At 36.0% G+C, this 26,456-nt stretch overlaps 1 protein-coding gene across 3 annotated transcripts in view; it reads left to right on the plus strand.

Annotated features, from left to right (window-relative positions):
• ARHGAP32 (Rho GTPase activating protein 32) overlaps nucleotides 1-26,456 on the plus strand; it is a 296,415-nt gene that overhangs the window by 221,433 nt on the left and 48,526 nt on the right. For 2 of the 3 annotated variants that reach the window (XM_049654455.1, XM_049654445.1), the window contains exon 10: nucleotides 1,225-1,306. In XM_049654455.1, the coding sequence (XP_049510412.1) occupies nucleotides 1,225-1,306 (82 nt within the window). Of the gene's footprint in view, nucleotides 1-1,224; nucleotides 1,307-16,305; nucleotides 16,671-26,456 lie in introns of those variants that run through there. The other variant, XM_049654461.1, reaches the window with a different exon arrangement.

The following is a 26,456-nucleotide window of genomic DNA, read 5'->3' on the forward strand; positions in this document are numbered from 1 at the left end:
TTCACCAGTAAAACAAACAAAGCATCGTTTTGGAAGGGAATGCATAGGGACTTTAAGAATCCCCAAATCAGAGAGCTTTTAAACAAACTGATAACTTGTTAAAAACCCCTTTTCAACTCATGATAACCGGTTACATCTTCATACTCTTAAGAACTACCATGGAATATTGATCCAGAAATCAAAATAAGAATGCAGCAAATGCATATGTGAAAATAATCCCACACAGATGGAAATCATACAGCTCAGAACTTCATGATGAGTCATAACTCTTGGAAGACCATTCCATTCTTCCCGAGTCTGTCAACAGAGGGATGTAAAAGTGATGTAGTTTTCATGTTCAGCTTTAACATCTGTTGCATGGTAGCCTGATTATATTCCTATCTAAGGAAACATCTATAAATATTGGCAAAGATCTTCTTTTTACTTTTGTTTCCAAGCTATTTATCTCTGTATTTATTCTATTGGCTATCCAGTATCTCTGTGTGATCTGGGTGGTCTGTGGGTGATCTCAGTATTTTCCTAATATAACTTCTTAGGATTCTGTATCTAACACCATGAGCAGTTCTGCGATTAGGTCAAAGTGGTGTGTTTGTCAAAGCCAGAGTCTGTCACTACTGCTGAGTTTGGTTGTTTTCTTCTCTTTTGCTTTCCCACGTTTTCACACACTACTAGCTCTTTCACAACAGCAGGATGTGAAATGAGTGTTGTTTCACCAATTTATTTTAGTCCTGTCATTTTTCATGAAACCTGTGGGAGAAATGAGAAGAAAATTCCAAAAAAATTTGAATGTGGTTTAGTGTTGATTTTTTTTAATTATAGAGAAGACAAATATAAAATTTGGCTGTGGAGATACCAACACAACTAGGTTGAAATTTCAGCAAAGTAAGTTATTAAGAGGTAAAAATTATAGGTACTGCTTGCTTAGCTTGGTTTCAGACTGCATATTTGAATGGTGTAAAAAAAAAAGTTTGGTAAATTAAAAGCTAAAACTAAAAAAGCAGACTTAGATATTTGGACGAATAAAACACAACCCTGTACACACATAGCAACAGATTGTTTTATTATTTGTTTGTGTCATTGGTATCATCTGTGATTTAGAGTCTTGGAATAATAGAATCCTTTGGGAGGGACTGTGGAGTATATTACTGGAATTGAATTGGCACTGTTCACACACTGGTCTGCTCTCTGGTTTAGAATCCTCTCTTTGCTGCTTTTCTTCCTTAGGTGGGTCTCTTTCCTGGACACTGCGTGGAGTTAATTAATCAGAAAGTCCCCCAGTCAGTGACCAACTCAGTGCCAAAACCAGGTGAGTACACTTTTTCATCAGGGTGATGATTTTTATCAACTGCTTGAAGAAACAGGTTTTCTCTTTTAGTCAAGCACATAGCTTGTTTTGCTGTTGTTGCCATTTATTGACATGATATGTATGCATTCTTAATTTTAGGTGGTTTTGAGTTTTAAAATATTCTTATTTCTTTATTGATCATTTCACAAAGATACATCAACATTTTAGATAATTTCAAACAACTATTTGTTCCATTAATCTTTGTCATTATTTGTTTTTATAATTATATAGTAGGGATATAGTTTATTGATGAACACAATGATGAAAATAACAGGTTTAAAGAACTCACACAAATGATGTGATTAGCTGGAAACTAATAAATGAAGGGAATGTATATTTTATCAATGATTGTGAACATCAAAACTATTTTAAACAGCATTTCTCATTACTTAATAGTATATTTATAGTGCTATATAAATATGTGGATTATTTAATGAATAAAGCAGTGTTACAGGGGGTGAAAATCAAAATGGAAACTTGTTTTTATTGGGGTGATTTAATCTAGGTAGATTGTACAGAATACTTAGCTTGGAAGTTTTTAATGTTATATAAAATTTTTAAAGGAAAACAAAAACAAAGACTGAAAGATTTTGGAGGAAAGAGGAAGTAATCAGATTTACGTCTCCTACTTATATTATATTCCCTTCACCTTTCTTTGCCCTTCTCCATACTCTGCCCGCAGTAAAAGAAAAAGAAAAATTTGCTGGGCCTCAGAATTTATTTGTAATATTTTCCTTAAAGTATCTTTTAGGGTTAGGACCTATATATAAAAATTAGGGGGGAAAAGCTTATTTAGTATTTCCCCACCTCTGCCCCCCAAGCATACATCAAATCATATTTGCTTATAGTATTCAGGTAAAGGTAATATGCTTTTGAAGCTTGTTTCTTCACAGAAGATTAAGAATTCTCATAGGAATTTTAAATTTTTAGGCAGACTACTTTTACTGTTTAGTAGAGAAAAATACTTCAAAACAGTGTTCTCTACAGTTCTACTTGAGACAGGATTCTCAGTCTCTTTTCTTTCTTTTTTTTTTTTTTTTTCAATATATGAAGTTTATTGTCCATTTGGTTTCCATACAACCCCCAGTGCTCATCCCAAAAGGTGCCCTCCTCAATACCCATCACCCACACTCCACTCCCTCCCACCCCCCATCAACCCTCAGTTTGTTCTCAGTTTTTAAGAGTCTCTTATGCTTTGGCTCTCTTCCACTCTAACCTCTTTTTTTTTTTTTTTCCTTCCCCTCCCCCATGGGTTTCTGTTACGTTTCTCAGGATCCACATAAGAGTGAAACCATATGGTATCTGTCTTTCTCTGTATGGCTTATTTCACTTAGCATCACACTCTCCAGTTTCATCCATGTTGCTACAAAGGGCCATATTTCATTCTTTCTCATTGCCACGTAGTACTCCATTGTGTATATAAACCACAATTTCTTTATCCATTCATCAGTTGATGGACATTTAGGCTCTTTCCATAATTTGGCTATCGTTGAGAGTGCTGCTATAAACATTGGGGTACAAGTGCCCCTATGCATCAGTACTCCTGTATCCCTTGGGTAAATTCCTAGCAGTGCTATTGCTGGGTCATAGGGTAGGTCTATTTTTAATCTTCTGAGGAACCTCCACACTGTTTTCCAGAGTGGCTGCACCAATTTGCATTCCCACCAACAGTGTAAGAGGGTTCCCATTTCTCCACATCCTCTCCAGCATCTGTAGTCTCCTGATTTGTTCATTTTGGCCACTCTGACTGGCGTGAGGTGATATCTGAGTGTGGTTTTGATTTGTATTTTCCTGATGAGGAGCGACGTTGAGCATCTTTTCATGTGCCTGTTGGCCATCTGGATGTCTTCTTTAGAGAAGTGTCTATTCATGTTTTCTGCCCATTTCTTCACTGGATTATTTGTTTTTCGGGTGTGGAGTTTGGTGAGCTCTTTATAGATTTTGGATACTAGCCCCTTGTCCGATATGTCATTTGCAAATATCTTTTCCCATTTCGTTGGTTGCCTTTTAGTTTTGTTGGTTGTTTCCTTTGCTGTGCAGAAGCTTTTTATCTTCATATGGTCCCAGTAGTTCATTTTTGCTTTTAATTCCCTTGCCTTTGGGGATGTGTCAAGTAAGAGATTACTATGGCTGAGGTCAGAGAGGTCTTTTCCTGCTTTCTCCTCTCAGTCTCTTTTCAAGACATTTTATCCTCTGTTAAATTCCCCTTCTTTGGGTAAAATTACTAAAAAACTTTCTCAGTGGGTACTTGCTCAGTAGATTTAATTTGTGGTTGTGATGACTGTAGGGTTTTTTTTTTCTTTTTTTTAAACATGGCGTCATTAACTTAAAAGAAAATCCCATACCCTTTAGCAGAGAGGTGCCTCAACCCCATCCCTCTTCTCCAGCCCTAAGCAGCTATTAGTCTACTTTCTGTCTCTACAGATTTCCCTATTCCAGACCTTTCATGATCATACAATAGTGGTCTTTCGTAATTAGCTTCTTTGACTTAGCACAGTGTTTTCAGGGTTCATCCATGTATCAGAATCTCATTCTTTTTTATGGCTAAAGTAATATTCCATTGTATGGAGAGGCCATATTTTATCCACTCATTTTGAGTTGTTTCCATTTTTGACTATTATGTATAATGCAGTTATGAACATCGGTGTATAAGTTTTTGTGTGGATATATATATTTTCATCTCTCAAGTATATATCTAGGAGTAAAACCGCTGGGTCATATGGTAGCTCTATGTTTAACCTTTGAAGAACTGCCAGACTGCTTTACAAAGTAGTTTTTACAATACGCCCTGGCAGTGTGTATGAGAGTTTCAGTTGTTCCATATCCTTGTTAGTGTGTTTTTGATTATTGCCATCCTAGTAGTTACAAAGTGGTGTATCTTTGGGAGTTTGATTTCATTTTCCTGATGACTAATCATGTTGAGTATCTTTTTATGTGCTTATTAGCCATTTGCATGTTTTTGGAGAAATGTCTATTCATATCCTTTTCCCATTTTTTAATTGGCAAGTATTCTTTATATACATTCTTTATATATTCTTTAAGTATTCTATGTATATTCTAGATACAAGTGCTTTATCAGACAATATGATTTGCATATGTTTTCTCACATTGTGTGGGTTGTCTTTGCTTGTCTTTATTCTGTCCATGGAAGTATAAATTTTTTTTAATTTTGATGAAGTTCAGTTTATCTTTTTTTGTTCCTTATGCTTTTGATGTCTTATGTAGGAAGACTTTGCCTAACCCAAGGTCAAGATTTACTCATATATCTTCTCCTAAGAAGTTTATGGTTTTAGGTCTTAGATTTTAGTAAACTTTGAGTTAATTTTTGTGTCTGGTATAAGGTTCAACTCCATTGGACATCTAGGTGTCTCAGCACTATTTTTTGAAAAAAAGATTATTCCTTCCCCATTGAATTGTCTTGACTCCCTTGCAGAAAATTGACCTTGGACATATAAGTTTATTTTTATACTTTCAGTTCTGTTCCACTGATCTATATGTCTGTTCTTTGTTTTTTTTTTAAGTTGGAGAGATAGAGAGCATGAGCAGGGTAGGGGCAGAGAGAGAGGGAGAGAGAGAATCCCAAGCAGGCTCCATGCTGTCAGCATGTGTTTGTTTTGTGGCAAATTTTGCTCTTAATACTTTATTCTTTCTCAGGATTGACTTGGCTCTTCTGGGTTCCTTGCAATTCCGTATGAATTTTAGAATCAGCTTGTCAGTTTCTGCAAAGAAGTCAGCTGGATTTTGATAGGGATTATATTAAATCTGTATATCAATTTGGGAAGTATTATCCTCTTACCAGTATTTATTAAGTCTTTCAGTTCATGAACATGGGATGTTTTTCCATTTATTTAGAGCTTGTTTAATTTTGTTCAATGTCTTGTAGTATTCAGAGTGTATGTTTGCATTTTTTTGTTAAATTTATTTTTATTATTTTTGATGCTATTGTAAATGGAATTACTTTCTTGACTTCATTTTCTTTTTCATTGCAAATGCATAGAAATACAATTAATTTTGTATATTAATCATGAATCATGAAATCTTGTTGAAATGTTTATTCTAATAGTTTTTTTTTTAGTGGATTCCTTTGGATATTCTATATACAAGATCAAATCATCTGTGAATATATTTTTACTTCTTCCTTTGCAATCTGGATGCTTTTTATTTATTCTTCTTGTCCAATTTCCCTGGCAAGACTATGGCCATCCTTGTCTTATTTCTGACCTTAGGAGAAAACATCCATTTCTTAACTAACCATTAAGTAAGATGTTAGTTGTTGGGTTTTCATAGATGTCCTTTATCAGATTGGGGAAGCACCCTTCAGTTCTTAATTTCTTCAATGATTTTATCATGAAAGGATGTTGGCTTTGTCAAGTACTTTTTATCGATCTGTTAAGATGACCATGGTTTTTTGTATCATTATTTTGAAGTTATTAAATTCAACATCAAAAATTTATTGTTGTCTCTTATGCATTATTTTTATATGCATTTCTTCTGTATACACTTAACTTATTAGGTATTAAATATCATCTTTGATATTTTGCCTCAGAGATATCCTGCAAACTTAGTTTTAAAAATTAGCTTAATATTGGTATTCAATTTTGTCAATTGAATACTTTCTCATGTTTTGAACGAGAAAGTGACATTTCTAATAGCGATAAGCTCCAGAAGCTTTAAAACTTGAGAAAGTTAATCAGGTATTGATACTTCTGGAAGACAAGTGTCTATTAATAGACCTGTAGGACAATGTTAATTCTAAATGAGTGATGACTTATAATGCCAGCACACCTTTAAAAGCTAGTATTTTATCTTCTGTGAGCAGCATTGCAGGATTGGCATAAGGAAATGTGGATTCTTAATATATTTCGAAAAGGATGATGTGAATTCTGTTAGCCTCAGGCTTGTTTCACACTTTAAAACTGTCTTTGCCTACAGTATAAACAACTTGAATGTTCTATTTATTTTTAACATTGCCATCTGTTACTGTTAGATGCCAAATCTGAAAGATGCAGCTATAGTTTGAGGCTGAAATTTAAAGCTCCCTATATTATTACACAACAAGGGCAATAGGAAAATTTTTCCCTTCGGAGTTCTTCTTAATGTTCTCAATATGTTCAATTATTTGTGTACGTAAAAATAAAATCATTGAGTCACCATGTCCTGATCAAGAAAACAAGTATCCGTGTTGCCTTAAGAAAAAGAAGGTGTGGTGGGGGAGGGAGTAGGTGGGAGAGGGAAGTAGAAAAGAAGAGGAAAGAAAAGAGGAAGAAAGATAGAAGCTTGTCCATAAGAAATTAGCAGTTGAATCATCACAGTTACAGTTTGATGGGAGAAGGTGAGGTTGAGGTGGGGGGAAGAAGAAGGGAAAGCATACGTAGTTTTTTGTGTGTGTTTATCCTGCTTGTAGCTTATGGAACAGTTGGATTTATTTATTGATATCTTTCTTCAAGTTTTAGTTTTCTCAGCTATTATCTTTACAGTATTTCTTCTGTGCAATCGTTGCTCTTCCTCTTTTCCTTTACAGATTGGTTACACTCTTTGATACTGTCTTACACACCCTCTCTTTCCAGTTTACTTTTATTGACCTCTCTTAAAGTTCAGTTATTCTTCTGTGTAGGCTTCTCTTAAGCCCACCTGATAAATTCTTCAATTCTTATTTTATTTCTTTTTTAAAAAACATTTTTTAAGGTTTATTTATTTTTGAGAAAGATAGAGTGCGAACAGGGGAGGGGCAGAGAGAGGGAGGCACAGAATCCGAAGCAGGCTCCAGGCTCTGAGCTGTCAGCACATAGCCCAACGTGGGGCTCAAACTCACAAACCCTGAGATCATGACCTGAGCTGAAGTCGGACGCTTAACTGACTGAGCCACCAAGGTGCCCCTTATTTTATTTCTTGGATCAACATTTTGTCTTTTTTGTAATTTCCATAGTGGGATTCCTCATTTCTTCCATTATCCACCTTTTTGTCTAGAAAGAAAGAAAAAGGGTTAGGGGAGGAAGAGGGGAGAGAAAGGAAAGTAGGGAGAGAGGGTAAGAGAAAAGCAGGGCAATGCTTATTTTCTTCTTAACTCGAAGGACAAGGGAATTTAGATAAAGCCTTTGCTCTGAACACAGAAGATTTGGACAGGAATAAAAAAAAATATCTCTTTGAAGCATTGGAGAGTTAATAAGGCAGTAAACAATTACTGAGCTGAGGTTAAGCAGAAAAAGGACATCCTGAAGACAGACTTCAGTATATGGAGACTTTATTCCCCTAGGGTATCTACTGATAGAGTAGAGAAAGGCACAGTAGTCCTAGGAGAACAAAAATTGGAGCTCAGAGCCCAGTAGGGCAGAGTTACTGATAAATGCCCCAAGTTTTGAGTTAGAATTTTTGTGGAAATTGACAACTGGTTCTAAACTGATTCTAAAATAATTATGGAAATGCAGAGACCTAAATCCCAAGACAATTTTGAAGAACAATAAAGTGGGGAAACTTACTATTTTAAATATCAAGATTTATTGTTAAAACTTCACTTAAGGTACTGATATTAATTCAAGGGTAGACAGACAAATAGATTAGTGGAGCAGAATAGAGTCCAGAAACAAACCTGTGAATATATAGATACTTTTTTGCAGAGCAATGTCAAAAGGACAGTTATTTCAATAAATGGTGCTAGGTCACCTTCAGGGGTGTGTGTGTGTGTATGAGTGTATAAAATTCTTATTTAACCCTGTATACAGAATCATTTCTGGGAGAATTACAGATCTGTATGTGAAAGGCAAAACAATAAAACTCTTAGAAGATAATACAGTAGAGTATCTTCATGACCTATTTTCATGATCTCGGGATAAACATAAGCAGTAATCTTAACTGAAAAGCTTAATAATTAAATTGAATTAAAGATCAGAACTTGATCTTAAATGCTATTAAGATAATGAAGAAAGCAAATCACAAAATGAGAAAGATATTTGACAAAGGTCACATAACTAAAGTGTGTAAAGAATCAGTAAGAAAGGGACCGATAAAATGATTTGTTTAATTAAGTGAAAACTTGAATAGGTACTTTACAACAAATATCCAAAATGCTCATAAGCGTATGACAAGATGGGAAACGTCATCAGTCTTTAGGGAAATGCAAACTGAAATCTCATTGACTCTTTAATACATACCCACCAGAGGTTAAAATTTAAGAATAATAATGCCAAAGGTTGGCAAGGATATACATCAGTAGGAATTCTCTCACACTGCTGATGGGAGATAATGTGGGACAATCATTGTTTGGTATTACATACTGAAGTTGACACATACCCTGGGGTCCAGCAGCTTCACTCTTAGGTCAATATAGAATGTTTATAGCAACCTTAGTCCTAATTGTCAAAAAACTTGAAAAACCAGAGGCATATTCATAATGGGATGGATAAATAAAGGCACATTCGTTGAACGGATTCTTCTACACCGATGAAAATGAAATGAGTTCTGGCTGTCTGCCACAATATGGGTGAATCTCACAAAAATAAGTGTTGAGTGAGAGAAGTGTGCTATACGTACATGCATACATACGCCGTATAATTCCACACAGATGAGGAGAGAGTTCAGAATCACAGAGTTTAAGATGGTTCTGTGGTGTTAGAATTCAGAATAGCAGTTAACTTTGGGCGGGAGGAAGGGGATAGGTGACTGGGATGGGTAGGAGAGAGGATTCTGGAGTGCTAGCAGTGTTCTGTGGATCCAGGTGGTGATTATACAGAAATGGAATGATGTTGAACATCTTTTCATGTGTTTATTGGCCATTTGTATATCTTCTTTGGAGAAATCCCAGTTCAAGTCCTTTGTCATTTTTGAATTGGTCACTTTTCATTCTTTAAATATATCTCCCATCCAGATAAATATTCTTTGCAGTATCGCTTTAATATTCAAATGTTGGAAATCACAGTTTCAAAATAGATACTTCCTTATCTATTTATGTGTGTGAAATATTCTGCAGCCCTTAAAAAGAAAGTCATATGGAATTGTTTTCTGTGATTTATTGTTAAATGAAAAAGCAAATCACAACATAGAATAATCTCATTGTAAATTCATAGAAAATGATCTGGAAGGATATATACCAACTAGAAAGGGGAATGAGATTGTAGACATCAGCAAAAGAAATTTAATTTTTTTCTCTGTTTGCTTCTGTATTATTCAACCCCTTTACAATAAAAAAGTATTACTTTATAGAATATGAAAAAATAGATTGTATCTCTCCTTAACTCCATCCTTTCCAAATAGGTGATTTCCAAGGGTCCTTCTTAATGCAACCACCCCATAACATAGATATTTTCTGACAGTAGGTTTAATTTAGATATTTAATTTATATACATGTGTGAAAACAACACAGTTGAAGGGATAAGAGCATAGGCTTCCAACCTCAAGTTTTAATCCCTGTGCCACATTTTACATTTGGCTTCTCTGACTTTTAATTCCCTTATTTAAAAAAGTGAGGCAACATCCCTTTGAAGATTAGGGATAAGGCATCTAAAGCCCTTGGATACTTAATAAATGTCAGCTGTAGTATTTATTGATTTATATTTATCCACTCTTATGTCATTTAAATTCCAGAGTGTCAAAAACTAGATTTATGTAGATACAAAATTAATATTTGTTGGTAAAATCTATATGCCAACATCTCACAGTATACCACTGAGACAAATGAATTATAGTAGTTTTCCTGGGACCATGATGGGAGAAGGAGCCTCTTTGGATGCCACTTGAATGGAGTTTGCATTATAAATATTTGGCTTTTGGGGGGGGGGCGACAGCTGAATTTTTTGATTAGCAGACATAAAAGTAGCTGAGGCTTTCATTTCGAGAAAAAACTTAGTAATTAGATATAATACTGATGAAATCCTTATGGTAAGAAGTAGTTTATAAGGTAACAAATTAGTCTAAATTTGTAGCATAATTTTGAAATTAAAAAAAGTTCTTTATTTTCTTCTTTTAGGGAATTGGTCCTTTAGTGTCTTGCTTTCTTTGTTTTACTTGCAACTTTGCTTAATTATAGTTTTTTCCTTTATTTTCTTCTGTTTGCTCCCGGATTGTTTGTTTTCTTTCTTCGAGTTTGTAGCACTTTCCTCTTCTGTAACCATGTTTCCTTAACATGTCACTGACCAGACATTTTGTATCAAGTAAAGTAGGTACAGGTTTTTATCCTGTGTGCAGCATTGTATTGAACATATGCTTCCTTATATTCTGGAGGCCAGTACTTCAAGAATCGGATATTAAAATCAGCACCCTGGAAGGCATTGATGTAAGATACAGATTTGTACCAAAATGCTAGAATGCCCTGGGAAGTTTCTTTCTGAATACATTGCAAGTGACAGATTAAGATAATATTTTCATACTCTGCATTAGGGAAAAACAGGTAGAAGATTCATAATGGCACATATCTGTCAAGTGCTTGAGAGTTTATGGATACTTTTATTTCCCTTCTGTCAATTGGAATTTGACTCTTGATGCAGTCCTGTGAGGTTTGGGGGTAGGGGGTGTATTCCTGTATCCTGCCACACCTTGCATTAACAAATGGAGCCCAGGAAACTCACGGAGGTTAAACAGCTTGCCTGAGGGTTCACAACTGGGATTTGCTGAAATTTTCTGATGTCTGGTGGTAACCATGGCCAATACTTAACGTAGCTCTCACGGTGTGGTGTACCAAGACATAAATGAACTCATTTGTGGTTGATTCACTCAAAATCCAGAATTTGTCCCACTGTAGAACATTGAGTAGAGATGAAGTTTATTGTTCTCTCTCTCAAAACAAATATTTATTTAATATGTTTAGCTTTTATTACAATAGGCATGAATAAAAACACATTTGGATTTTCACAAGGCTTATACTAACAGAACAGAAGTTGGGGCAAAGATGGGTTTAATGGAGGACGAAGAGAAGTGCTTCTAGGACCTTGCTTAATGGGCTGATTTCAGTCAGCCTTCATCCTCTCTCATGACTGATTAACCCAAACAGTATCCTTCAGTCTGTCCTCACTGCGTATAAACCCTCACTGCACACTCTGTTCTGTAACAGCGTTTGTAAGCATCCTCCTCCTCTGCTCTCCTGTTCTCGTCTTTCTCCCAGTGCTGCACTCTGCTGGGCGTTGCTTCTGTGTGCTGTGAACATACGTGCCCTCAAAGTGCTCCCATTGTGCCCAGAGTGTGAAGTGCCCTCCTCCCCATTTTGGCCACTTGAAATCCTCCTCGTGTTTCAGGCTTCAGGCCATGACCTGCTTCCTCTGTGAGAGCTTGCTAACCCCTCTCTCCCTACCCCCATGTCCTGTTTACCCCTGGCCAAGTCTAACGGCACCTCTGCCACTTGCTCCCAAAGTGCTGTCTCCTCACAAAGGGTGAGCGTGTCTCATTCATCTTTACCTGTCTCACAGGAGGTTCATACAGTGGACACATGATGATTTCCTCTGTCTTAATACTGCTAACATGAATTTCTAGAATCAAACTTTTTTTTTTAATGTTTGTTTTTGAGAGAGCGCAGGTGGCGTAGGGGCAGAGAGAAGGGCACAGAGGATCCGAAGGGGGCTCTGTGCTGACAGCAGTTAACCCAATGTGGGGCTTGAACTCACGATCCTCCAGATCATGACCTGAGCCTGAGCCACCCAGGTGCCCCAATAACTTCTTTTTTTTAAAGTTTTATGTAAGTAATCTCTACACCCAATGTGGGGCTCAAGCTCACAACCCTGATATCAGGAGTCCCACACTCAGGGTGCCTGGGTGGCTCAGTTGGTTAAGCGTCTGACTCTTGATATCGGCTCAGGTTGGGATCAAGCTCCATGTCGGCTCAGTGCTGACAGCATCAAGAATCTCTGTCTCCCTTTCTCTCTGCCCCCCCCCATAAATAAATAAATAACCTTAAAAAAGAAAAGAGTCGCATGCTGTACTGACTGAGTCAGTCAGGCACCCCTAGAATACAACTTTTATCTCATAATCCCTAGCTTCAGAAAACTTCAGTAATGTCCCTCTGCTCCAGAATTATGTACAAAATCTTTAGTCTAGAATTTGAGGTGCTCCATAAATAACTGGAACTATCTCGTCTTTGTAACCAAATGTTTCCCTTATCTATACTTTAGTGTCAGGAACATGTTTCTTTACCTTGCAGTATACTTTGGGTTTCCCCGCTTACTCGGACTCTGATCTTTCTCCTCGCTGAAATGTTTACTATGTTCTTCATGAAGGTTCTTTAGACCACTGCTTTGAAAACGTTCATGTGTGTTCAGTGTGCCTGAGAGGTGGTATTAAAAACTGTGGATTGTGATTCAGTGGGTCTGGGGTGGGACCTGGGACTCTGCATTTCCAATGAACTCTCAGGTGACTCAGTGATCCTCATCCTAAGACTATATTTTGAATAAAAAGGGACTCCATTTTAGCCGTTAGTAGCTATTATTTGTATCCATCATTTGGAAATAGTGTATAGTAATGAGCCATCTTATTTTGAATTTGATTCTTCACTTTTTATGTCTTTTTCCTCACCTAAATTGTTTTGGTTACTGGTGGATATTTTATTTTATACCAGTTTGCATCCTTTATATATAATGTTTGCTCTAAAACAGTTGATTGATAATTAAAAATATGAACAATTTCTACTATAGTAATCAAAAATGTTTCCTGACCTCCCGTATGCCCATTAGCCAGTGCTAGGTGTAGGCCCCTAATCAGTCTTCTCCGTAAGTAAAGCAGCTGTTCCCATTTTTGGTCATTTCCAGTACTCATTAATTGATCAGAATTTATGAAGTACATACTAAGTACTAGGACCAAAACAGCAAACACAGCAGACAAATATTGTCATTTTGGGGTTTTGTATTCAAGTGTGATGCGAAGGAGAGAAAAAGGTAAACAAAGAAGTAAAAGGTTATATAGTGTGATAAGTGCTATGCAGAAAAGTCTGGAAAGGGGTGCAGGGGTTAGGAAGTGCTGGGATGTGGCCCACGTGGGCTTATCATTCCAAAGGTGGGTAGAGTGGTTGGGAAGGGCTCATTAGAAGGTTACTTTTGAGTGCCTGAAGGGAGATGAGGAGGGGAGCAAAGCACTTACCTGGGGGGTGCTTTCCAGACTGAGAACTGCAAATGTGGGGCTGCTGAACTGGACATATGCCTGGCTTGCTACAGGATTTGCTGGAAGGCAGTTTGACCACAGCAGTGAGTGACGTGAGGTGAGGTCTGGAGGTGAAAGGAGTCAAGTTCTCTTTGGGGCCTGGGCACCACTGTATGGATTTTGGCTTTCATTTAAAATTAGATGGGATGACATTAGAAGCTTTTGAGCAGAGCTGTTACTTGGCCTTATTTGGAGGATCACTTTGGTTGCCACGTTAAGGACAGGAGACCTGGGTAGAAGAAGGGAGACGGGCAGCAGCTGTTTGTAGTGGGTCTGGCAAGAGATGATGGTGGCTCAGATCAATGTGGTAGCAGTAAAAGTGGGCAGAGGTGATTGGATTCTGGGTATATTTCAGGCCATGAAACCTGCAGAATTTTCAGACATACTGTGAAGAGTTTGAGTAACACAGGTAATTCTTACAATAGAATGATTACAGTGTAGCTGTTCCTTTCCATTGAGTTCCTTGTTAACGCCACCACCCGCACAGATTCATGTTAGCCCCTCACAGGAGAGCCTCCAGACACTTTGTTAAATATGAGAGAAAAATAACAAGTGACCTCTCCTGTGCCATAAACCGTCATTGGAAGACAAAACATGGTGCTTTCTGGGTGCCTGGGTGGCTCCGTCGGTTAAGCTTCCAACTCTTGATTTCAGCTCAGGTCATGATCTCACGGTTCGTGGGATCTAGCCCTGAGTTGGGCTCTGCGCTGACAGCATAGAGCCTGCTTGGGATTCTCTCTCCCTCTCTCTGTCCTTCCCCTGCTAATGCTCTCTCATTCTCTCTAAACAAATAAATACACTTAAAAAAAAAAAAAAAACAAAAAAACGAAAAACACATGATGCTTTCAGTCAGCCATATTTTTTAATTTTTAATTTTGAATACTTCTCATGTCAGAAGAAGTTGCAAAAATAGTACAGAGAACTCCCATATACTCAAAAGCCAACTTCTCCCAGTTTTAACGTCTTATGTAACATAATGGCACGTTATCCAAACCAGGAAATTGATGCTGTCACACCGCAGTGAATGAGATTACAACAGACCTTACTCTGTGCTCAGCAGTTTCTGCCTACTCTCCTTTTCCTACTGTGTATTTTTATGGAGCATACATGGCAGCCTTTTTGGTTTCAGGTGAGAGTTACTGTTATTAATTATGGACTTCCCCTGCACTCCGGCAAACAGTTGTCGAATTTATGCGTTCCCATCTGTGCTTAGATGTTAGGTAACACAAGGGGTCTATGAGTCCTACTGAGTATCCCCAGATGGCTTTTCTATAGCATGGCCCTCCCCTCCCCCTTCTTTCTCTTTTTTCTTCCTCTCTTTCCTATTCTCTACTCCCCCACCCAGCCCCTTTGTCTTTAGTACTAACCTCTGAAAGGGTGGGAGGAAGGATGTTTATTAGTTAAAACAATTTTTTAAAGAGTGGCTTTGCCTTCTCCGCTATGAATAAACTTTGAAAGCCTCATTTCCTATTCGACAACAACAACAACAACAACAACAAACAATCCATAAATCCACAGCTGTTCCACTGGTAAAAATTAACATGTTTTGTTCCTGCTACATATTGGAATTCTCTGGGGCTTTTCATATTTTAAAATTACATCAATTCATTGTTTTTCTTACTATGGCCTACCATTTATCAATAATTTTATATTCAGAGCTGTGTTTAGAAAGGAAGGAGAGAATAAATTTGATCAACAGCAGAAGATTTTGGCATGGTAGCTACACTCTGGGTATCTTGAATCTGACATTCCCTATTGTGTGACCTTGGCTTTTGCTTAACCCCTCTGCCTTGGTTTCCTCCTGTCTAAGATGGAAATAACATTAGAATCAACTTCATAAGGTCATAATGGAGACTTATCTGTGAAATACTTAGAATTGTGTCTAGCACATAGTGGCATTATTTTGTTTACTAGAAACAAATATCTGAATGTGGATTTACATTTGTATTTGTAAAAAAGTCATTTGTAGCAAAATATGTTAGTCTCTTACAATTGATGTATTCAAATAATTCTATGTGCACTGTTATTTAGTATAAATTTTGAATCTCTTGAATATATAAGGAGAGTTAGAATTTTAAACCTTGGGGGCACCTGGGTGGCTCAGACAGTTAAGTGTCTGACTTTGGCTCAGGTCAGGATCTCATGGTTTGTGGATTTGAGCCTCATGTCAGGCTCTGTGCTGACATCTCAGAGCCTGGAGCCTGCTTTGGATTCTATGTCTCCCTCTCTCTCTCTGCCCCTCCCCTGCTTGTGCTGTCTCTCTCTCTCTCCTCTCTCTCTCTCTCTCTCTCTCCTCTCTCTCTCTCTCTCTCTCTCTCTCTCTCTCTAACATGAATAAAACATTAAAAAATTTAAGAAAAAAAGAATTTTACACTTGGGTACCTTATAAAGGAGGTCATACTCAGGAAAATTTAATTCTGGATTTTCAATTCTTCTGGTTAACAGAGTGCTGTTCCTCAGAGTTGTTCACACAGAGGCAGTGTAAACTGATACTTTTTTCCTTTTTTACGTGTTAGTTGAAGCACAGTTAGAGGTCATTACCAGCAAAGATGTTAAAAATGAATGTTTTCCTAGCTTGTTGCTGCTACTTTAGTGATTCAGCCTTTTACTGGGAATACTTCCTGCTTGATCAATTACTATTCATATTTTATTTGGGCCTAAAACACCTGTCATTTTTTTGGATACATTGTCTCCCATCTAGATGGCAAATATAAACAACCAAAGAATAAGTAACTTTCTCCAAGACTAAAAATGTAATAAATGCCACTCTCCTACTGGTGTTTTTCTGAGCAGGAGTGCTCACCTGTGTGAGGTTGATGGGTGGAGCTATTCTGGCAAAGCTTGTTCTGCGAGTGTGGGTTTGGGCAGGGCCCTTTCTGTGTGCTGCAGGAGCAGTACGTGTGCAGAGAGAAGGAGTGAGCTCCTGAGGCGAGCCTCGTGCCCACACACAAGCCGGTTCGCCTTGGGTAGGGACCAAAACCGGCAAAGGAAAGTGCTTGAAAGGGGCGCCCCAAAGCAGAGCTGGAACCTAAAAGTGCTGTGGAGACCTGACTCGGAGTTACCCTGTGGTGGATGCGGTCTGAGCCGTGGGACTGTGGTTCATTCTGCATGCTTTTGCCCGGAATGTAGAGCTGCTGTGTGCTGTCGGATCCACTGCTGAGCACAGTCCCTGGGAATCATTTTAAATATCCTAAAACCTGTGCCACAGCAGGAGGTAAGGATATCTCGGTTATTCAGATGTTTGACTTCAGCAACAGAATATTTCACGGAGTCTGAAATATTACGTTTTATTTGGGCACAGGTTTCCTTGGTTGCTTTGAAGTGGATGGTTAATTTTTTAATTACTCAGAAATTGAGTAATTGAGCTTTAGTATTTGTCATGTCTGTAGAGAGGCGATTATTAAAGTAGATTATTGAAGTTAATTATTTTCAAGTAGATTGTACCACATAGGTATTGGGCACTGTAGTTCTTACTTTCATAGTTAGTTTCAGGAACTACCCATTTTTCTATTTCAAATCAGCTTATTTCTTAATGTTTTCTATACTTTAGGTTAATGCACAAAAGTCTTTGTGACTCAAAGAACATAACTTTGCTTAATAAACAATCAGTATATCTCATTAAAAAACTGTTTTTCCTGGTGGGTTAATAATATTTCAATTATCGACTAGTTGAAAATAGGCAGCACTGACTTACCAAAATGAATTGAGCACATTGTATAAAAAGTCTCTTCAAATTGGCATAAGAAAGTAACCCTTCTGCCCTTTTACCTTTAAGTATGCCGTGTTTTTTTTTTCCTTATTGGTGTTATTAAGGATAACCATCTTTGTTTCTAAAATATGTGTATTAACTCTTTCCTTTTGCAGAGGTTTTCTTTTCTTTTTTTTTTTTTTTTAGCACTAGGGTAGAATTCTGTATTTATGGTGTTTCTTTAGACATTGATAAGAAATGCCTTTCTTTATAGCATGGAATTTGCAGTTTTCTCAGAATCACAGATCAGCCCTGTTAAGCAGCTGAACATTTTCTTCTCAGGAGTGTTCCACTACCATTTAAATGAATCAATATTTTAATTTTCAAAACCGGGGGTTTGAAAATTAAGTGGGGGAATTGCAGAATTTAGAGCTCATTTTCATTGTCAATTTTTTTTTAAAACACCTGTTGCTCATGTGATAATGGTTTGAGACCATAACTTGTTTTTTTAAGTATTAGGTAATACTCTATGGTACTCAGTAGAAGAGAGCAGAAATCTAAAGTTTCTGCATGTAAACCTAACATGTAAGACGAGTGTAGGCAGAAGGACTGGAAAGTGCTTTCATGTTTGTGTGTGTCCTTCCATAGTGACTTCAGCTCTGAATTGAGGAGGTACGACCACATGCGATTAAGCCTGCTTTGGAAAGCTGACTCAGGTTCTGGTCAGCCCTGTGCTGTGGAAGACTCTAAATGTTTGTAGACCAAACGTAAAGAGAAATTATAGTAGTAAAAATAGCTTATAGACACTTACTGAGTTAAGTACTTGGCATATACAATTTCCTGTAAGCATTCTAGTAGCCCTAACAGGTAGGTATTATTACTGTCATCCTCATTGTGTATTTGTGGGAATGGAAACTTAAATAGGTAATTTGCTCAAGAGCTTGCAGATTGGGAAGTAGTAAGAGAGGGAGCTCAAACCCTCAGGTCTGTCTGATTGCAAAATCTATGTCTTATTCTCCATGCTAATGGTCAGGGTTTTTTTGTAAGGCAGGCTTTTAAGACTTTTGTCTTTAAATAAAGTGTCCTCATTATCAGTTCTGTGCTTTCCAAATATAGAACCTTCCTCCTCTGGCTCCTGCAAAAAGGAAAAAAAAAAAAAAACCCAACCCACAAAAACAAACAAAAAACGACCTATGATCACATCAGTGTTCAACAGCAAACTTCATGGCTTAATAAAGCACAGAGGATTATATGACATCAAAGTGAATATGATGACACTTCAGTCTACATTTAATCTGTTTTTAATCTAATAAAAATTTAATTTCAATAAAACAATTTTCACACTGTTAAGGTTCTAAATTTTCAGGTTTCTAGAACTTCATGTAGTTTTTATGATAGCCCTTCTACCTTTGATGTTACTGAATCCCTAAGAATATGTAGTTATTATATTTTAATTTTTCTAAGAGAGAGTATACAAATAAATGTCTTCCTGAAATTGTACTCATTTTTAAGGTTCATGTCAAATAGTAGCAGTTCCTTTGGGTTATTTTAAAATCCTTATTAGAGACACTTCTCTAATCTGTATATAACATGTCGTTCCTGTGTTAGAATCCTTTAGTGAAAGGGATTTATATCCACCCCATGTTTCCTCCTCCTCTTCTCTGCTAAAATGCAAATCATTTTGTGCTGTATTTAGAAATACAATTAGTCAGAGTCTTTTATATAATAACTGAGGTGGTAAAGTCACCAAGTTAAAAAAATTTTTTTTGCTTCTTTTTTGTACAGAGTTGGGGAACAAAGCTAATCACATTTATTTTAATTTGTAGTTTAAATTTTAAAATAACCAGTATCAATTTTAGCAAGAAGCATGTATTTATGTCACCCTAAAATCACATAGGCTAAATTTGAGCCTCCTCTGATATTTCTGAAATGTATAGCTCCTGGAAAATTAAATGTATAATGTAAATAATGAGAGTGCCTTATCTTAACCTGATGACTATTTTCCCAAGGGAACTGTGACTTTTAAAGAGCTACATACCATGCCCTTTCTAACTTATATCTGTGTGTGTGCTCCTCGAGGAAGGGCGGCAGTGTGCTGTTGCTTTGGTTTCATTCTCAACTCTGGAAAAGAGAAATGTTTTTATTCAAATACCCAAATATTTTTGTAAAGCATAGGCATGCCATTGCACATAAGGGTTGTGCTGGATATTCTGAAGAAGCCATTCGTTGCCTGTTTTCTGCTTCTCTTTTTCCAAGTGCATTGCTCTTATCTCTTCTGTGTCTGAAAGATTCTTCTCTAAAATTTACTGTAGATTTATCTTCTAGATGCCTTAGTGTCATCCCTTTGCATTCCAGAGGGTAATGCCTTTTGAAATGCTTGCTCCTCTCTCTCGTAAGTAAATGGAAGCATTCTTGACTTATGTAACTGTTAGTAGCTTTCCAGTTTTTCAGTCAAGAGCCCTCACTGTCAATGCTATTTTTATGTTAGCATTGTACATGGCATTTCTTGAATACCTGGTTTCCTCCCTTTGAGGTTGGAATGTACAGATATCAAAACTGTTATGGTCGTCCGCATTCCAGAGCCTCATCCCTGAGCTGGTCTCATATGTTTTCTCTGTGGTAGTCCCTTGCAGCTGTTAACACGCATCAGTTAGAGAACTGTGTTTTTTTTCTCTTAACTTCCAAAATTGTTTATGATATATTAATCAAAAATGATTCTGTACTTTCTTGACCCACGACAACTTCAACAGCTTATTAAGATTTAATACTCATATTTATCTAAAGGTTTTCTTGGACATCTATTTTGGTGGTGGGTGGAGAGGGAGAGGCATGAAATTCAAGGCTAAAACTGCTGTATTCCTGCTTTAAAAATTAGAAGTACTTCCTAAGGAGACAGTGAGAATTTTGCATCCTGAGTATAAATCTGATAGAATATAAATTTGCAGAAGTTCAGAGCCTATACATAATATTTCCCTTTTTTTCTATTACTTAAAATAGTAGTAAGGAGTTCTTATATAACTAATTTATACAACATGCTTATATAACTATTTCCAGAACTTGATGCATAATTGTATTACTGCAGTAAATTCATGAAACCTAATTCAAAAATCAATCTTTATAAAGTATATAGCATTTACTGGTAAAAATAATATTATAAATGGCCATCGTACCATTTACCAAGGATTTGCTAGCAAAGAAATAGCAATAGTGTATCATATGATATAATCAACAGCTGTGAATGCCTTTCACATTAAAGCCAGTATTACTAACTACTATTTTAGGTTTTCATGGAGAAAAATAAATCCAATGATTTAATTAAAATTAATTTTACTTAAAAAGTGCTAATAACCCTGATTTAGTATGCATAAAACCAGTAACATTTAACAGCGATCTTTGTATCCTAAATTTTTATACCAGCCTTTTCCAAGATGATTTACAGAGCCTAATTTATTTTCTTACTAGCTCTTCAGTGAAGTTTTAAATGATGTCTTTTTTTTTCCTTCTGATAAATTTTCCTACAGCAAAGAGGTTTTCCACAGACTTCGGAGCTTCCCATGCTGTTCTAACGTTATATTTTGTCAGAGTATTTCATGATTTCGCAGGTATTTTCACTGAAATTTCAAATTTGTAAATTGGTTAAACTTCTCATTTTTCATGTTATTAAACTGACATCTAGACTGGTTATTTATCTCATCTAAAATCTGAGAGCAAGTTATTGGCAGAATCAGGACTAACACTGTATCTGCATATGCTTAGTCCATCCAGTTCATTTTCACCTGCTCATGCCTGGCCAATAATAGGCTTGATTGAATGGATGACCTTCATTGGACTATTTGTTTTATTATTGGAAAGGCATAAAAACATTCAATTACGAGGCCATTGGTTCATGTATTTGTAAATCTTCAAATAGAGTTGCTAAAATTTTATGCCTATTGAATATTTTTACCACATATTTAGATATTATAGGATAGCATGAAATAAACTGAAGAAAAGGAATATGAGTCATAGGTCATTTTGATAATTAGAGCTGGATACATTGAAGAAAGGAAAAGCATGAAAGTATTATTCTTATAACCTTTATTACATTTAAAAGTCATCACGTTGAATGTAATGGGAGACGAATTAGATTTTACTTAATATACCTGTTTTTGTGACATAAACTTTTAAGAAGAAGATTCTAGTGATCAGATACTGGTTTATATTTTGAGTTTAATTCATTTAGAGTGTGATGCTAACACAAACTGAGTTTTAGTTGGTTAACACATGGAAAGCACTGGCACATAGTAAGCACTCAATAAATATTAGCTATACTGTAGTTATTGTCATGATATTGCTGTGTCATGGCTATTACCATTTCTAGACTTTTCCCTCAGTTTTTGTTGGATATCTGGTTTAGGACTAAATTTATCTTTTTCATCATAGGAGTTGGAACCAGGCCATGGGTAGAGCTAGGTTGAGGGAGAACTAATACAAGCTAGACCAGAAGATTTTCAGAGATAAAAATAGAGTCAGAGACTTAACTTCTTGGACATGTCCTTATTCCAGCAAGTAAAAACTTACTATAAGTTTGGTGTGCAAGAAACTTCTTTACTCTGATTTGGAGGGTGTTTTTTTATAAGATCAATAAAACCACAACATCAAAATTATTTATGTGTATTTTCAGTTATCGACTTAAAGAACTTCCTTTATATCATTATGCATCCTAAAAGCTTTATTTATGTTGAAGTTTTTTTTTGCAAAAGGGAAAGTTCCAAAGGTTCTGTAGTATTGGAAAAATGTGTTTTTGGTTCAGTCTGCTTAATTTATATTTGAGTCACGTGTTAGAATCTTGCTCAACTATCCAGAAATTTTTCTTTAAAAGGTTTGTAGAATTATTATTCTAGTGAATCACAGCTCAATTTCTGAGTTCACTTAATGTCAAATAAAAGCTTTGTTGGTTAGTTTGAACCAATTTAATTGATATTCAAAGCTATAAACTAAAGAAGAATTATATTACATTTTCCCCTGGCATGATTATTTACTAAATGATTCCAAAGCTATGTTTGTTGGTTGCCCAAAGATCCTTTCAGGACATATGACAGTGCATGCTAAAAATAAGTTAATTTTTATATCTCTTGTCAATATCCCCATTAATAAATTTGAAAATACTAAGTAACACAGTTCACTTCAGCTCTTTACTTAAGACTGCAAATGTAAATCTATGTCATATAGTTTGTTGCTAAAAATGCATCAGCAACCTGTTAGTTTTTGTTTTTAGAATTCTTTGTCTATACTTGTACCCTATAGAATTATTTTGCTTGTGTTCCTTTAATGAAAGTCACTTCTAATATGTTTACAGTACTCCCTTGTTTATTAGAGTTCCTGAGATGGAACTTTGGCTTAAGACTTTTTTTTTTTTTAATTACCATGTCCTTCCATTTCCTTCTTTAGTCTCCTGTATTCATTTCTATCCTTACAAAGATACAAGGGAAGTGGGAGTAAAGGGAACTTACAGAAGTATAAAAGCAAGACTTTTAAAAGTGGGTGTAAATTTAGTTTGCCACATTCAAAACTTAAAAATTAAGAGAAACTAAATAATCTCTTAATAGATGCAAAGTAATCATGTGATAAAGGTCAACACTTGTTCATTTTTTTTTTTATCTTAGCAATTAAGAGTAGGGAATTTCTTTAATATATTTAAGGTTTCCATCCAAAATACCCCATGAAAATTTTATTCTTAATGGTGAGACTTAAGAAACAATCTATTTAAAGTCAAGAACAAGATAATTGTTCTTTAGAGGGTCAGTGATATTAGACAAGAAGAAGTTAAAAGATTGGAAAGGAAGAAAAGCAAATCAGCAGATCTTTGTTGTTAATTGTCTACAAATCCAGAAGAGTCTACAGTCAAATTATTAGAAGAGAATTGAGCAAGGTTGCTGAACAAAAATTATTCAGTGAAATAGCACTCAACATTAATTTTTTCTGTCTAGCACTAAGTGCTTTATACTCTTGTTTAATACTCACAACGTCACAATCCCATTAAGTAGTTACTATTTTTAACTTTTTCATAGATGATGAAAATGAAGGACTGAGAGTTACACACTTTGTCCACAAACATACAGCTAGAAGTTGTAGGGGCATAGGTGGAAGGAAACAGTTCATCACAGCATGCTAATTGAGTTTTTATGCACCAGTAACAATTAGAAAATATAGTTTAGAAAATAGTACCATTTACAGTAGCAGTAAAAACCATAAAGTTCCTAAGAACAGCTATAACAAAAAAAAAATACATAAGACCTTTATGGGGAAGAGTTAGAAAAATTTACTGAAGGACATAAAGAATCTTAAGAGCAGAGATTTTCTGTTTGTGTACAGGAAGGCTCAGTATCATAAATCCATTCTCGTTGAAAATAATCTATAATTCAGTACAGCTTTAGTCAGATTCCCCCCAATTTTTTCCTCCTTTAATTTGACAAGCTGATTCTAAAATTCATATGAAAGAGTAAAGGGCTAAAAATATAAAGGCAGTTTTGAAGAGTAAGTAGAAGGGACTCCTCTTTCTAGATATTAAGACTTATAAAGTGCTAGAACTTAAGAAAGTAAGGTATTGGAGAGAAGAGACTGACAGAATTAAGAGAACTGAGGAAGAGACCCCTCACACACTATACACATTTTCATATAAGAATCAGTATTAGGGGCACCTGGGTGGCTTATTCAGTTAAGTATCCGACTTCAGCTCAGGCCATGATCTCATGGTTCGTGAGTTTGAGCCCCTCATTGGACTCTCTGCTGTCAGCGCAGAGCCTGCTTCAGATCCTCTGTCCTCTTCTCTCTCTGTCCTTCCCCTGTTTGCATTCTCTCTCTCTCAAAAATAAATAAACATTAAAAGAAAATGAATCAAAAGTTAGTAGAGAAATGATTACTCAATAAAAGGTGATGAAATACCATTGGTTATGCATAAGGAAAAAAGTAATATGATTATATCTCAACCTCATTCCAGCCATACAAAATAGTTAAAAAACAAAAGAAAACAAAAAAAGCAGGGGTGCCTGGGTGGTTCAATTGGTTGAGCTTCAGACTCTTGGTTTTGGCTCAGGTCATGACCCTCGGGATGTGGCATTGAGCCCCACATTGGGCTCCACACTGAGCGTGGAGTCTGCTTAAGATTCTTTCTCTCCCTCTGCCCTTCTCCTTCTCTCCCCCCCCCCCCCCCCGCCGTGTCTAAAATAAAATAAAACAAGAAAGTGAAAAAGTTTTAGGAAAAAAGGTTTATAGGAAATAGTACAATATGTTTCTGACCTTAAGTGTTTCCTTGCTGGAAAGATATCTTAAAGCATGGAAACCATACTTAAAGACATTTTAAAATTTGTACTGGGAGAAGATGTTTGTAATATGAATAATTAACAAAGGATTCGTCTCTACGTTATTTAAAGAATTCTTGCTCATCAGTAAGAAGAAGATAACCAAACATTAAACTTGACACATTACCCATTAAAATGGGTAAAGGGTATGAACAGTTCTCTCACTAAAGAAGAAAACTGAATGGCCAAGAAACATATGAAATCATGCACAGAAATGCATATTGAAGTGGAATAAAATTTCAGTTTGGCAAAAATGAAGAAGTCTGAAAGAACTAAATAAGACAAAGAAATGAAGAATGGAAACACCAAAATACATCCTATGTTGGTAAATCATTTTAGAGAATATTTTAGCAAAGTTGAAATATGATTGAAAAAGAACACACTCCACAATCCAACAATCCCATGCCTAAACATGAGTTTCAGATAAGTTGTCTCACAGGTGCCCAGGGAGACACTTAGCAGATTGCTCAGTGCAATATTGGTTGTAATAACAAAAATTGGGGAAATCTCACAATGATAGTAGGAGAATAGAAGTCTAAGTGGTGGTATATACTTACAAGGGAATACTATAATGTAGTTAAAATGAATATACGTAATCACAATTATATATTCTGAGAATACATGATTTTGGAGAAGGTTTAACATAGTATGATTTCATTTCTGCAGATTTTAAAAACATTTAAAATGATTGTATATATTCTTTATGGTTTTATGTGTCAAGTATAAAAACATGTATGGTAATGATAATACTAAATTCAGGATAAAAGTTCTCTCTGTACAAAAAACAGGATTGGAGGAGTTATGTGGGTTCAACTATGTCTGTATCACTTAATGTTTTTTTAATTTAAAAAAGGGAAAATCTGAGGAAATAATATGGCTAAATGTCAACAGCGTGAAAAAGCTAGATGATGTGTACATTGATATTGTCATATTCTCTTAAACTTTTCTGTATAATCAAAGTATTTAAAAGGTTTTTTTTAATGTTTACTTATTTTTGAGAGACAGAGAGACAGAGAGAGACAGAGAGACAGCACAAGCAAGGGGAGGGGCAGAGAGAGAGGGAGACACAGAATGCAAAGCAGACTCCAGGCCCTGAGCTGTCAGCTTGGAGCCCGATGCAGGGCTTGAACTTGCAAACCACAAGACCTGAGCCGAAGTTGGACGCTCAACTGACTGAACCACCCACACACCCCATTTTTTAAAAAATAAACACACCTACACGGGACTCTAATACTTCTAATAGTTCCATAGCTCTTGATTACCCAGGACCATCCTTACCCCAGACCTAGTCTTCTGCTCGTGTTTTCCAATCAATTTGCCCTGAAAACTGTCTAAGCAAGTTTTAGACCAGTAGGCTTTTAAATAATAGTGAGATTAAAAACAAGCATAATATGGTAGACTTTATTTTTCTCAACAGTTTTTTCTTAAAATTCATTTTGAAGATACTCTTTTGAAGAGCAGTTCTTAGAACTTATTAGTCTATGTATATAATAACAAGGTAAGAAAGTCCATTTGACACTGCTTAGAGAAAAATCTTTCTTCATGTTTATTGGTACAAATAGATCTATTGTTTAGCCTTAAATAAAAGCAAGCTTATGGAATTTCATTTTTTCAACTTAAATGTTTTCATATTTATTTAGCATAAAATATTTCAAAGTCTGTAACGGAGGCTTGGATTCTGGGAAGTTATGAGATCCTTAAATATCCATATAGTCCAGTTGCCTACATTTCTGTTCCCCTCTGTTAAATTTCCACCAAATAGCATCTAATACGCTTGAAAACTTTGAGCAAAAGAAGGATATTAGGTACAGTCATGAAAATCCATTGGACATGTTAAACATCATACTCTTATTTTATTAGGTTCAATAATGGTAGTCTCCTCAGGTATTATGCATCCCACTTCTACCCTTTCACTTGTCTCCTTGACTGTGAATTTATCACAGATCTTAGAGCTCAGTGCATATAATCAGGT

The sequence above is a fragment of the Panthera uncia genome, chromosome D1 (assembly GCF_023721935.1).
Source record: "Panthera uncia isolate 11264 chromosome D1, Puncia_PCG_1.0, whole genome shotgun sequence".
In the NCBI taxonomy this organism is placed as follows: domain Eukaryota; kingdom Metazoa; phylum Chordata; class Mammalia; order Carnivora; family Felidae; genus Panthera; species Panthera uncia.